The following is a 13,445-nucleotide window of genomic DNA, read 5'->3' as shown; positions in this document are numbered from 1 at the left end:
CAGGTTGGAAGAGACCTTCAAGATCATCGCGTCCAACCCATCAACCAATCCAACCCACCTAAACAACTAAACCATGGTACCAAGCACCCCATCAAGTCTCCTCCTGAACACCTCCAATGATGGTGACTCCACCACCTCCCCAGGCAGCCCATTCCAATGGGCAATCACTCTCTCTGTATAGAACTTCTTCCTGACATCCAGCCTAAACCTCCCCTGGCGCAGCCTGAGACTGTGTCCTCTTGTTCTGGTACTGGCTGCCTGGGAGAAGAGACCAACATCTGCCTGTCTACAACCTCCCTTCAGGTAGTTGTAGAGAGCAATAAGGTCACCCCTGAGTCTCCTCCAGGCTGAGCAACCCCAGCTCCCTCAGCCTCTCCTCATAGGGCTTGTGTTCCTTAGTTATTGTTTCTACCACAGGATACTAAGGACCCCAGAAAAATTTGGGCCCCATTATGAGATTGAAGAAGAATGCATCAGGGCCAATTTGAACTAATAAAGTGCTAAAAACAACTGAGAATACAAACATTTTCATCGAAAGATACAGATCCAAGGCGTTATGGCTAAGAGGTGCTAGTGCTCCTGGGGGTATCATTGCTATGGTTATAAGGGAAAGCTCTGGCAGGACCAGATGTTCAATCCCACTCTCAGAGGCTCCCTGGCCACAAGGCTGCTTTTTATGTTGCAGCCCAGGCTTGGCTGTGTTGTCAGGACAGAGCTTTGACTTCTGTGGACTTTTCTAAGCTCGTGGATTTGCCATGTAGAGTGAGTGGGAGATGCTCACGTGTCACACAAGAGTATAGTAGTTGGTATGGCTTAGCAAATTATTATTGTGGAACTAGAGTGCTTACAAGCTATTGGCATTGAAATGAGAGTCTGATGATGGCGTGATCCTGTTGATGTGACAAATACAATTTAATTTATTTTGTAACAAAATTTATAGTGATGAATTTAAGAGAATTGTTCGATCGTATTGCATAGAAGTGTTTTGGATCTTACAGTGCAAAGTAAAACATGACATAGAAAATGTGATAATGTAGCACAGATTTTTCAGGAAATAGGATTCAATGTGCTATTAGCATTTTTTTGAGGATGGGGGAAGTACTATAGCAGGTGCTGTTAAGGTGCTGTTGACTGATTTGCCATAATATTGCATGAAGTGCTGACATCGGCCACAACAACCCTATGCAGTGCTACAGGCTAGTGTCAGAGTGGCTGGAGAGCTCCCAAACAGAGAGGGACCTGGGGGTGCTGGTTGGTGGTAGGCTGAACATGAGCCTGCAGTGTGCCCAGGCGGCCAGGAGGGCCAATGGCATCCTGGCCTGCATCAAGAACAGTGTGGCCAGCAAGAGCAGGGAGGTCATTCTGCCCCTGTACACTGCACTGGTTAGGCCACACCTCGAGTACTGTGTCCAGTTCTGGGCCCCTCAGTTTAGGAAGGAGGTTGACTTGCTGGAGCGTGTTCAGAGAAGGGCAACAAAGTTGGTGAGGGGCTTGGAACACAAGCCCTATGAGGAGAGGCTGAGGGAGCTGGGATTGCTTAGCCTGGAGAAGAGGAGACTCAGGGGTGACCTTATTGCTGTCTACAACTACCTGAAGGGGGGTTGTAAACAGTCAGAGGTTGGTCTCTTCTCCCAGGCAGCCAGTACCAGAACACGAGAACACAGTCTCAGGCTGTGCCAGGGGAGGTTCAGGCTGGAGGTCAGGAGGAAGTTTTACACAGAGGGAGTGATTGCCCATTGGAATGGACTGCCTGGGGAGGTGGTGGAATCGCCATCACTGGAGGTGTTCAGGAGGAGACTTGACAGGGTGCTTGGTTGCATGGTTTAGTTGATTAGGTGGTGTTGGATGCTAGGTTGGACGTGATGATCTTGAAGGTCTCTTCCAACCTGGTCTGGTCTGGTCTGGTCTGGTCTATTCTATTCTATTCTATTCTATTCTATTCCACTCTGCTCGCTGGAGTCTCATTTGTTATCTGCCAATAGAAACACATCAAGAATTACTGGCTGTCCAAGAAATGCTGAAAAGTGTACCCAGTGCATTCAGATCTTGGCTACACCTGTACCTGCTTGTGTACATGTGCAAAAATCCTTCACTAAAAACGAGGTCCCATCCAAGTTTTGTGGTTTTTCTTTTTATTATTTTGAAGTGTGTGTTGTATTTTTTTAGCATTGCTGCTACTGATCTGTGCACTGAGGTGTTGAAAACAGGCTGGATATTTGAAACTATTGAGGGACTATCCAAAACACAGAGGCTCTGCTGTCCTATTTTTCCGTTTTATCTGGAGGCATGCTGGAGCTGACTGACCAGGGCCTTCCTCCCAGGCAGTGTGTTTTGAAATAGGAAGTGGGGCAGTGTGGTAGACAGCTGCCAGCACCAATAACCGGTGGCTTGAGCTGCTTAACGGAGGCTAAGCCCAAATCTATTGACGCAGAGCACGGGGAAGTGCTCGGCAGACTTCTCCCCCCTCCATATCCTTGCGTATAATCTCATGATGCTGTGGATGTGACAAACTCCATTTTGATCAGTGTTGGGCCAGAAATGGTGAGAGTGGGTCACATTTGACCTCAAAAGGATATTCTGATGGTATGCAGTTTTGAAGGTTTCTGAAGCTACACCTTTTCCTCCTGTGATACCTTCTTCTTTCTGCTCTGGGTTTGCATAACTGCTGGCTTAGACTTTTTTAAATGTAGGATGAGAGACTGAAGTCATTCATATGGGGTACTATGGATCATGCTATGGATTCACAGTAGACCTCTGAGGGGCAAACGAATGTACAGTACTGAATATAATGGATGAAATAGGTAAGTGCCTTGTTCTTCATATTTCCAGAAATAATCCTTTTAAATGGCTCTCCAATTAAAATTTGTAGATGGAAAGCACTAGTTATCTCTACTCATGGGATGCATAAGTGTTTTTCCTTTGTACTTTCACTTTTTAATTAATTGTAAGTAGTGTAGCAGGGTCCAAGGAGTTTGCAAAAGAGTGATCTGTGCATACGCTGATATTTGGGTTTGAGTTTTTAAAGGCACATTATCAGATTTAAGAGTTTCTCTTTCTGTAGTGTTTACAGTTAATAACTAAGTAATTCACTGCCAATTGTATTACAAAGCCACACATTTCTTAGGCAAGTGGACTTCTTGGTTGTAAGTAGCCATATTCTTGATATATAGTGTAGTTGCCTACTTCCTCACTACCTCATTCAGTCTAATTTGTTTTAACTTCAAGTTTGCAAGACTGATGGGAACTGAGGATGATAACATGCAGAACAGGAAGGGGACTGTTTATAATCAAATCTCTTCATAAATTAGGGACTGCAATTGCTAAATCAGTAATGCAACATCTCAATTCCAAGCAAAGCAGCAACTGTGGTATCAGAATATTTCCTTTACTACATCCACCCTAGGCCATACAACTAGAGAAAGATGTTCTGTGGTGTAGAAGTTATGCATGAGGAGTTATTTCCTGAATGGGGAATTATCAGAGCCTTTTGTAACCCTTAAACTCTTCAGTTACTCGTTTGTACATGCAGAGCATGAAAATGAGTATTGTTTTGTGTTTTCCCTCCTGCCTTGACTCAGATTATTTTCTGATGACTAAACTCAACAAGAATTATTTTAAAAACTAGTAAAATCTTCCTTATGAATATACTTGTCTGCTGTCCCATTTTGTCAATCAACATGCCCAGCTTCCTCTTTTTAGTAATTGCCTGCTGTATTTACTCTGGGAACTTGGGGTTATGCCATATGGGTATCTTTTTTGTTTGCTGTGAACTATGTCTGAAGTAATAAATGACTTGCTGTTTTCTTTGCTGTGCTACTTAACTTACCTCAAAGTAGCTTGATCACAGCATCACAGGAGCACAGAATGTTAGGGGTTGGAAGGGATCTCTGGAGATCTTGAAGTCCACCCCCCCTGCCAGAGCAGGACCATAGAATCTACTGCAGGTCACACAGGAACACATCCAGATGGGTCTTGAAAGTCTTCAGAGAAGGAGACTCCACAACCTCTCTGGGAAGCCTGTTCCAGTGCTCTGTGACCCTTACAGTAAAGAAGGTCTTCCTCATGTTGAGGTGGAACTACCTGTGCTGTAGTTTGCATCAGGTAAAGCTTGATGCTTTACCTGAAATGTTTGTTTTTCCCCTTATTGTGTTGACAGCTTACAGTCTCTGAACAGAGATGTGGCTTTTCTTCATCTTCTGTATCCCAGGTGCCAGCTGCTGAAGTTTTGGGTTTTGTTTGGTTTATTTGTTTGGTTGTAGGTTTTTTTGACAATTGGTGTCTGGCATGTTTGGCTCTAGAGCCAATGTGGAGGAGTGGAAGCTAACATACATCCTGCAATCGGTCCTGCAATCTGACAAGTCAGCACCTCCAGATGTTGACTTCTGTTGTAATGCCTGCCCTGGCACAGAGCAGTGATTGATAAATGCTTGCCAAGTGCTTGCCCATCATGTGGTCCAATTCCAGAGAGCAGAGGCTGCATGTGCATGCATACTCACTGCACAATCAGAGGTCCTACTAAATGGTGCTTGATTTGACATCTGCAACTTTCATTCTTTAAAACTGTGGTTCTCATACTGGGATTGTTCTGAAAGTGAATTGTGTGAAAGGTTCTTTAATCTCCAAATCATGTGGTGAAATTATAACAGGGAATTATCCTGGGGTTTTTGAATGTACTAATTAAGTGAGACAAGTCAAATTTGGTGCTCCTGGAAACAAAGTACTGCTGGCACTACCTGATCACTTACTACTGTACAGGCACATTTAACTCTTTTCCTGATGGTTACAAGAATTTCTCCCTTCTTTTGTTCTTGAGCTTAGGTTGCAAGCTATTTCTCTTGGGAGTGGAGGATTTAAGGAGGAGAAGGAAGGATTTAGGGAGGAGAAGGAAGCTCTGGCAACCAGCACCAGAACAAGGGGACACAGTCTCAAGCTGCGCCAGGGGAGGTTTAGACTCGAGGTGAGGAGGAAGTTCTTCACCGAGTGAGTCATTTGTCATTGGAAGGGGCTGCCCAGGGAGGTGGTTGAGTCACTGTCTCTGGAGGCGTTCAAGAGGGGATTGGACATGGCATTTGGTGCCATGGTCTAGTCGTGGGGTCTGTGTTGATAGGTTGGACTTGATGATCCTCGAGGTCTCTTCCAACCTTAGTTATACTGTGATACTGAGATGCTGAGCTGTGGAATAATAGTGAGGGGATCAAGCACTGGAAGTAGGATGAGACTATCTACCTCACCTTAATTTCAAACTTATCACAGTATCAACACAGACCCCATGACTAGACCATGGCACCAAGTGCCATGTCCAATCTCCTCTTCAACACCTCCAGGGACGGTGACTCCACCACCTCCCTGGGCAGCCCATTCCAATGATGAACAACTCTCTCAGTGAAGAACTTTCTCCTCACCTCAAGTCTAAACCTCCCCTGGTGCAGCTTGAGACTGTGTCCCCTTGTTCTGGTGCTGGTTGCCTGGGAGAAGAGACCAACCCCTTCCCAGCTACAACCACCCTTCACGTAGTCGTAGAGGGCTTCCAATGCTGACAGAACGATCTGTTGTATTGTTAAAAAATCCTTGGAAATTCAATTCCTATGAGATACTGCTATTGGTTGCAAAGTGGTGGAATTTTGCAGTTACCAGGCAATATTGCCAAGTAGAAATGGAGGTATAATATAATAAGAAAACTGTAATTGAAGGAAATGAACAGGGGCAGAATTTCATTACAAGGCTTTGATTGAGTTGATTTATAGAAAACAAGGCAAACCTTTAGGCTGCTAAGACTTAATGTTGGTATAATTTCTTTAATCAGTTATTTTAAAAAATAGACAATGATGAAATTACCCAAATAAACAGGAAGTTCCTATATTTGGGGACTATTTTAGTACAGAAGGAAAATACACAGCTGGTGTCAAACTCTTCAGTACTTATAAAGAGAAAATGATACAAAGTGAGGGTTTTAGATTTCTTTTGCTGTTATCCAGTACTGTCATGTAGTTGTAAGCAGTGTTACAAAATCAAAGCTGCTGAAATCTTTCAAACATATGTACAGTGGCCAGCATTTGTAAATGGACTACAAAAGCAAGGCCATGTAAAATAATGCATAGGGAGGAGACTTGGAGTAGCTTTTATGTTTACAGGCACCTTTCTTTATGCATCTTCTAAGTATTTGTCTTTCCTCAGCCTCTGGCTTAGTTGCAAAGCAGATCTCTATTAAAAGAAGGATGGCATTGAGTAGGGGCAACTGAAGGAGCCATTCCTATGAAACTGAAGATTTGTCTCCTTGTCATGATGTTGTGATTTAACCACAACCAGCTACTAAGCACCACCCAGCCACTTACTTCCCCTCAGTGGGATATAGGATTGAATAGGAAGAGTAGAGGTAAGAAAACTAATGAGCTGAGATAAAGACAGTCTAATAGGTAAAGCAAGTCTGTGTGCATGAGGAAAGGAAAACAAGAAATTCCTTCAGCACTTCCCATTGGCAGGCAGCTGTTCAGACATCTCCAGGATGGCAGCTCTCCATCATGCATAACAGTTACTTGGAAAGACAAGCATCATCACTTTGAATGTGCCCCCTTCTGTCTTTTTCCCTCAGACTTATATGCTGACAAAATTAATAGATGAGGGGCGAGCAACTGATGTCGTTTACCTGGACCTGAGCAAAGCCTTCGACACTGTCCCACACCACATCCTGGTCTCCAAACTGGTGACACATGGGTTTGATGGGTGGACCACTAGATGGATAAGGAACTGGCTTGATGGCCGCACCCAAAGAGTGGCTGTCAATGGCTCCATGTCCCAGTGGAGGCCAGTGACAAGCGGAGTCCCTCAGGGATCAGTCCTGGGACCTGTCTTATTCAACATCTTTGTGGGTGCCATGGACAGTGGCATTGAGAGCACCCTCAGCAAGTTTGCTGATGACACCAAGCTGTGTGGTGCAGCAGATATGCTGGAGGGAAGGGAGGCCATCCAGAGGGACCTTGACAGGCTGGAGAGGTGGGCACAAGCCAACCTCGTGAGGTTCAACAAGAGCAAGTGCAGGGTCCTGCATCTGGGTCGAGGCAATCCCAGGCACAAATCCAGGCTGGGCAGGGACTGGCTGGAAAGCAGCCCTGAGGAGAGAGACTTGGGGGTGCTGGTGGACAAAAAGCTCAACATGAGCTCTCAATGTGCACTTGCAGCCCGCAAAGCCAATCAGATCCTGGGCTGCATCAGGAGAAGTGTGGCCAGCAGGTCAAGGGAGGTGATTCTCCCCCTCTGCTCAGCTCTGGTGAGACCCCACCTGGAGTACTGTGTCCAGTTCTGGAGCCCCTATTACAAGAGGGATGTGGAGGTGCTGGAATGTGTCCAGAGAAGGGCCACAAGGACGATCAGAGGGCTGGAGCACCTCTCCTATGAGGACAGACTGAAGGAGTTGGGGCTGTTCAGTCTGGAGAAGAGAAGGCTCCGAGGTGACCTAATTGTGGCCTTCCAGTATCTGAAGGGGGCCTACAGGAAGGCTGGGGAAGGACTTCTCAGGATCTCAGGTAGTGATAGGACTAGGGGGAATGGAATGAAGCTGGATGTGGGGAGATTCAGACTGGATGTGAGGAGGAAGTTCTTTACCATGAGAGTGGTGAGACCAGGGAGGTGGTTGGGGTGCCGTCCCTGGAGGTGTTTAAGACCAGGCTGGATGAGGCTGTGGCCAGCCTGATCTAGTGTGGGGTGTCCCTGCCCATGGCAGGAGGGTTGGAACTGGATGATCCTTGTGGTCCCTTCCAACCCTGACTGATACTATGATACCATGCTGAACATGCTGTCATGTGGTCAGTTGGAGTCAGCTGTTCTCTCCCAACTTGTTGTGCTCCGCCAGCCTCATTACTGGTGAGGTGGTGTGAGGAGCAGAAGGGTGTAAGCAACAGGAACAGACTCTATGTAAGTGCTACTCAGCAATGGCGAAGTCACCCCTGAATAATCAACACCATTTCCCACACAAATCCAAAACATAGCCCCGTACCAGCTGCTATGTAGAACATCTACCTCAGATAAAACCAGCACACCTGACTTTTCAGAACTTGAGGTCATGTAATGAAGTGTGACTTGGCTTGTGTCATTCCTGCTTGTCGTTGGGGATAAGAAGACCATCTTATCTGATCAAATACAAATGATGAAAGTGAGACTTTCAGATTTAGTAACAAATGTTATTCTGAAAACTTCAACATGAAGTTGTCCAAAAAAGCTCAGTACATTGGTAAGTTATAAGTCATACCATCCAAGGAGGTGGCGGAGTCACCATCAGTGGAGGTGTTCAGGAGGAGACTTGACAGGGTGCTTGGTTGCATGGGTTAGTTGATTAGGTGGTGTTGGATGATAGGTTGGACATGATGATCTTGAAGGTCTCTTCCAACCTGGTTTATTCTATTCTGTTCTATTCTAATGATGCAATAAAAAGTAATGTAAGGAAAACCTCTTTGACTGTGGGGGTGACAGCACACTGGAACAGGCTGTCCAGAGAGGTTGTGGAGATTCTTTCTCTAGAGACATTCAAAACCCACCTGGATGTGTTCCTGTGTGACCTGCTCTGTCAGGGAAGGTGGAGTAGGTGATTCCTTCTGACCCCTAACATTCTGTGATTCTGTGGAAGCCTGAGGACAAATGAGAATTAGCTAATGACTAGACACACTTCCTTTAGTCATGAAAACCAAATGTGGATATGTTAGTCAGTGGCTGCTACTCGTACTTCTACAGTAGTCTGAGGACATCAATAGGCACAGCAAATTTACACAGTCATGTAGCTTCGGCTTCAAGCTTAAGTGATATTTTCAACACAAGATAGATGCAAGAGCATGTGAAATGGCTCTCTGCTATTTTTAATGTCTAGCACTTTAAAAAAAAAAGAGATCCATATAATCCTCTGGAAACAGATGGCTACAGTGAGTTAAAATCCCATGCTAGGATTTGGGCTTTTACATGGTGCTGAAACCAATGTCGTGACACAGGGATACATCACTGAATTTGAAGGTGAAAACTGTTTCAGAGCTGTGGGTTCTTGCTTGGTTTTGTTTTGCTTTGTTTTGTTTGGGAAAAAAAAAATAAAGCAGTCACAATGAACTTCTGGCTATAGAGTTGTCTGGTAGCCTTAGTTTATGTATTGAATCATGTCTTTTTCCAGGCTATATGGAAATGTGTCAGTTGCTTTTAACTAACTGTTCCCAAACTGCTGTGAGGGAGGAAAGATAGGAAACTAAATTCTATAGAATAGAATAGAATAGAATAGAATAGAATAGAATAGAATAGAATAGAATAGACCAGGATGGGAGAGACCTTCAAGATCATTGCGTCCAACCTATCAACCAATCCAACCCACCTAAACAACTAACCCATGGCACCAAGCACCCCATCAAGTCTCCTCCTGAGCACCTCCAATGATGGTGACTCCACCACCTCCCCAGGCAGCCCATTCCAATGGGCAATCACTCTCTCTGTATAGAATTTCTTCCTAACATCCAGCCTAAACCTCCCCTGGCACAGCCTGAGACTGTGTCCTCTTGTTCTGGTGCTGGCTGCCTGGGAGAAGAGACCATCGTCCGCCTGTCTACAACTTCCGTTCAGGTAGTTATAGAGAGTAATAAGGTCACCCCTGAGTCTCCTCTTCTCCAGGCTGACCAATCCCAGCTCCCTCAGTCTCTACTCATAGGGCTTGTGTTCCAAACCCCTCACCAAATTTGTTGCCCTTCTCTGGACTTGTTCCAGCAAGTCAACATCCTTCCTAAACTGAGGGGCCCAGAACTGGAGACAGGACTCAAGGTGTGGCCTAAACTTCAAATCCTGTAAATACTTGAGCTGCCTAAATAAAGGTACAATTCAAACTGAAGCTTTTGGTTTTGCTGTATGTAAGGATAACCCAGGAACACTTTGGGGGATAGGGCTGGGGTGAGGAGGAAGACATTGGCATTAGTCTTACCTAGAGCTAAAGCATGCTTGCTTTTTGCCATCTTTTTGTTTGTTTTGGTTTTTTTTTTTGCCAGATGGTTCTTTTATATATGAAACTAGTGTCTCTAGAGATGGTGATAAAGCATTGGTGTTCTTGTGCAGATAATGGGAAATTATTTAATATAGCCGTTAATTAATGGAAGAAAGGCAGACTATTTCAGTGTGCTTGCTTCCTGCATGTTTTTGATCCTAACAGGAGGCAAAGGAGTGGAAGGTTAAAGTCTTTACAAACCTTTCAGTTTTTACAGTTACGTCACCCTGTAGCTAAAATTTAACCCTGGTGCATTCCAGCAGCTGACAGAGATTATTTTGAGCCTACTAGATGCAGAAGCAGCAGCAGTCTTTCCTCAGATTAACATCTCTGTTGCACCAAGTGCATTTAAACTTAGCAAATACAAACCCCTATTCTAACTCTTCTTCTACTTCTCTATAAAATGCATACATTTCACAGAATATATTTTATTTCACAGAATATATTTTATTTGGCAGTGACAAGAAAAATACAGCCCAGGTATAGCCTCAATGGGTACCGCCCAGCTGCTCTGAGGATGCCTGTGTGCCCCTGTTGTCCTCTCCATCAGTTCACCATAGCAGTACTCAAGCATTTGCACCTGCCTTCCTACTCATTTTTATTGCCAAATGCAGCACTCAAGGGGCTGAAATTATGTAACAGGGAAGTCTTAAGTAGTGTAATGGCAGGCTTTAAAAAGGACCTGGACTATGGAATGGTGAAGCCTGTTTTTTGGATGTTAAAATTTCATGTGGTATCTTGAGATGCATTCCGAACTTCCTTATGCTCCCCTAGTTGTCATAATGCAGTGTAGGTCTTTCCTAGCAAGTTGAAGGACAAAATGCATGCTAGAATATAAAACATTTTTGAGAGATGTCAGGGAGATTCTTTACTGAAAGCTCAAGAAGTCCTTCAGGCTGGTAGCTCACAGTATTTGGTATTTCTAAGGCTCTTATTGCAAAGCCTACTTTAGTGTTCTTAGTTTACTGCTCTAATACCTGCAAATAGCACTTGGAAAAGAGCAAGCATATAAATAACTAGCCCATTGATGATACATTAAACTGTGGTGTCTTTACAAGATCATACACATGTGAAAATATCTCTTAGACTTTTCTTTGAGCATTGCTGCTTCTTGATACAGTTTAGGTTAAATCTGGGAAATTCTTAAGAGGGCATCTAGGAGGTAAGAGCTGATCTGGTAGATGCAGTCAGTTGAAAAGCTGAGTTTCTCTGGACTTCAGTGACAGGTTGCTGTTAGGCATGTTGACACATGCTAGATTTAATCTTTAAAAAGCTGGTGATGTGGGGAAGTCAGATTTTTCATCCCACTCTACTCACTTTACTGAGAGAGCTTTTCAGCTTGGTAACATGCCTCTATTCTCAATTTCTTAATGTTACTTCAGACAGACTACTTCATTGAACTGCAAAGCCAGCTAAGAGCACTTTAAGAGGGACAGGGAGTAGAAGGTTTGAATGTGTTACATCCATTAGGAATGTCCTGAACAAGAAGTATTGCTGCTGGGCCTGCCAGATGAATAGTTTAGAAACTAGGTTATTTTGAAATAACTTGATGCTGTTGCAGTCACGGATTACTTGTGTGGTTTTAGCTGAGGAAAATACAGTGTATTTATGATGAAGTGTACTGTTGCTTTGTGCCATGGCTTTAAGGTGTGCTTACACAGATGAGTACTGGTCGTTTTGTGAGGGCAGATTTGGAGGGGGCATTCCAGCAACTTTGTTCAGTTAAATCATAACCAAGTTTTCCCTCAGCTGTACAAGATGCAAATGTAGCTCTTAGTCCTGCAGATTTTAATAGCCTGAATGCATACATGGAAGCAAAGGTAATATTCCATAGGACTACACCAGATCAAAATGTTAGCTCTAAGCATTACCTGTAAATGAGGTTTGAAGCTCCAAGTGAACAATAGGTCTTAAGCTTTTTCTGTATTTCCTGCAGCTTTCACATAGTGGCCAAGGGAGGCCTGGTCCCCCAACCCTTGCAGCTGGTGTTACAAGCTCTTTTGCTCAGCGAAGCTGTGCCCCCAGACTCCCAGGGGCTTGCAAATTTGTGCACACTATAGAGCCTTCTGTGTGCTAGTGTGACCTCATTCAGTTTGTCAGCCTGAAGCGGGTGGTGTACCCATGACTTACAAAAAAGCCTAAGATTACCTATTCTGTCTAGTCATAGTGAAATTTGTGTATTTACAACAACAGAAGCATCTATAAATTAAAGGCAAGACAAGGAAATAGAGGTTATGTTCTCACCTCTTCAGCCTTGCAGCTGGCTGATGTAGTGACCACTATTCCTCTTGGTGCTGGTGTAGAGTAGAGTGTGTATTAGCATTAGCTTCCAACCACTTTTTGGTAAAAGACTGCTGCTTCTGTCTACTGGGCAAGGAGAAGGATCTGGAAAGGGTGAGAACAGGAAACAGCACAAAGAATTTTGACCCTCCCTTTTCCCATTCCCAAGCATGACCTCTGCTTTCTACTTGCTTTTGCCTTAGAAAGGCTTCCTCTCACCATGCAGTGGCTTGTGCAGAGGGATTGCATGATTTCCTTTCCCTTCTCCAGCTCCCTTAATTAATATTTACATTGCTTAATCTACCCAGCTGTGCATGCCTACATGCCTTCTCTTGTTACAGCCTCTGAAAGAAGTGATTTAAGAATTCCATAATGCTACACCTCGAAACACTGATTTGTATAACCTTGCTTTATTCAAGGCTCTTAATTAGCTTTGTGGCATGACAGAATATGATATTATTCATTACAAAACTATGAATGGATTCGGTGCTAGCTTTTGGGACTGTTTCTGCCAAACAGAGAGGGACCTGGGGGTGCTGATTGACAGCTGCCTAAACATGAGCCAGCAGTGTGCCCAGGTGGCCAAGAAGGCCAATGGCATCCTGGCCTGTATCAAGAATAGTGTGGCCAGCAGGAGCAGGGAAGTCATTGTGCCCCTGTACTCTGCATTGGTTAAGCCACACCTTGAGTCCTGTGTCCAGTTCTGGGCCCCTCAGTTTAAGAAGGACATTGAGACACTTGAACATGTCCAGAGAAGGGCAACAAGGCTGGTGAGAGGCCTTGAGCACAAGCCCTATGAGGAGAGGCTGAGGGAGCTGGGGTTGTTTAGCCTGGAGAAGAGGAGGTTCAGGGGAGATCTTATTGCTGTCTACAACTACCTGAAAGGGAGGTTGTAGCCAAGAGGGAGTTGGTCTCTTCTCCCAGGCAACCAGCACCAGAACAAGGGGACACAGTCTCAAGCTGCGCCAGGGGAAGTTTATGCTTGAGGTGAGGAGAAAGTTCTTCACAGAGAGAGTCATTTGTCATTGGAATGGGCTGCCCAGGGAGGTGGTGGAGTCACCATCCCTGGAGGTGTTCAAGAGGGGATTGGACGTGGCACTTGGTGCCATGGTCTAGTCATGAGGTCTGTGGTGACAGGTTGGACTTGATGATCTTTCAGGTCTCTTCC

General features: G+C 44.6%; 1 protein-coding gene across 9 annotated transcripts in view; it reads left to right on the top strand.

Annotated features, from left to right (window-relative positions):
• Positions 1-13,445, top strand: part of MAP7 (microtubule associated protein 7) — a 148,530-nt gene that overhangs the window by 42,847 nt on the left and 92,238 nt on the right. Inside the window, exon 1 of one of the 9 annotated variants that reach the window (XM_068150271.1) lies at positions 2,466-2,801. The exons of the other annotated variants lie outside the window; for them this stretch is intronic. Coding sequence (XP_068006372.1) covers positions 2,789-2,801 — 13 coding nt within the window. The 5' untranslated portion in view covers positions 2,466-2,788. Of the gene's footprint in view, positions 1-2,465; positions 2,802-13,445 lie in introns of those variants that run through there. 9 annotated transcript variants of the gene reach the window in all.

Source organism: Melanerpes formicivorus, unplaced genomic scaffold, assembly GCF_026170545.1.
Source record: "Melanerpes formicivorus ecotype bairdi unplaced genomic scaffold, bMelFor1.0.p_v2 SCAF_2, whole genome shotgun sequence".
Classification (NCBI taxonomy): domain Eukaryota; kingdom Metazoa; phylum Chordata; class Aves; order Piciformes; family Picidae; genus Melanerpes; species Melanerpes formicivorus.
Note: the sequence above shows the minus strand (reverse complement) of the source record. Positions and strands in the feature narration are given on the sequence as shown.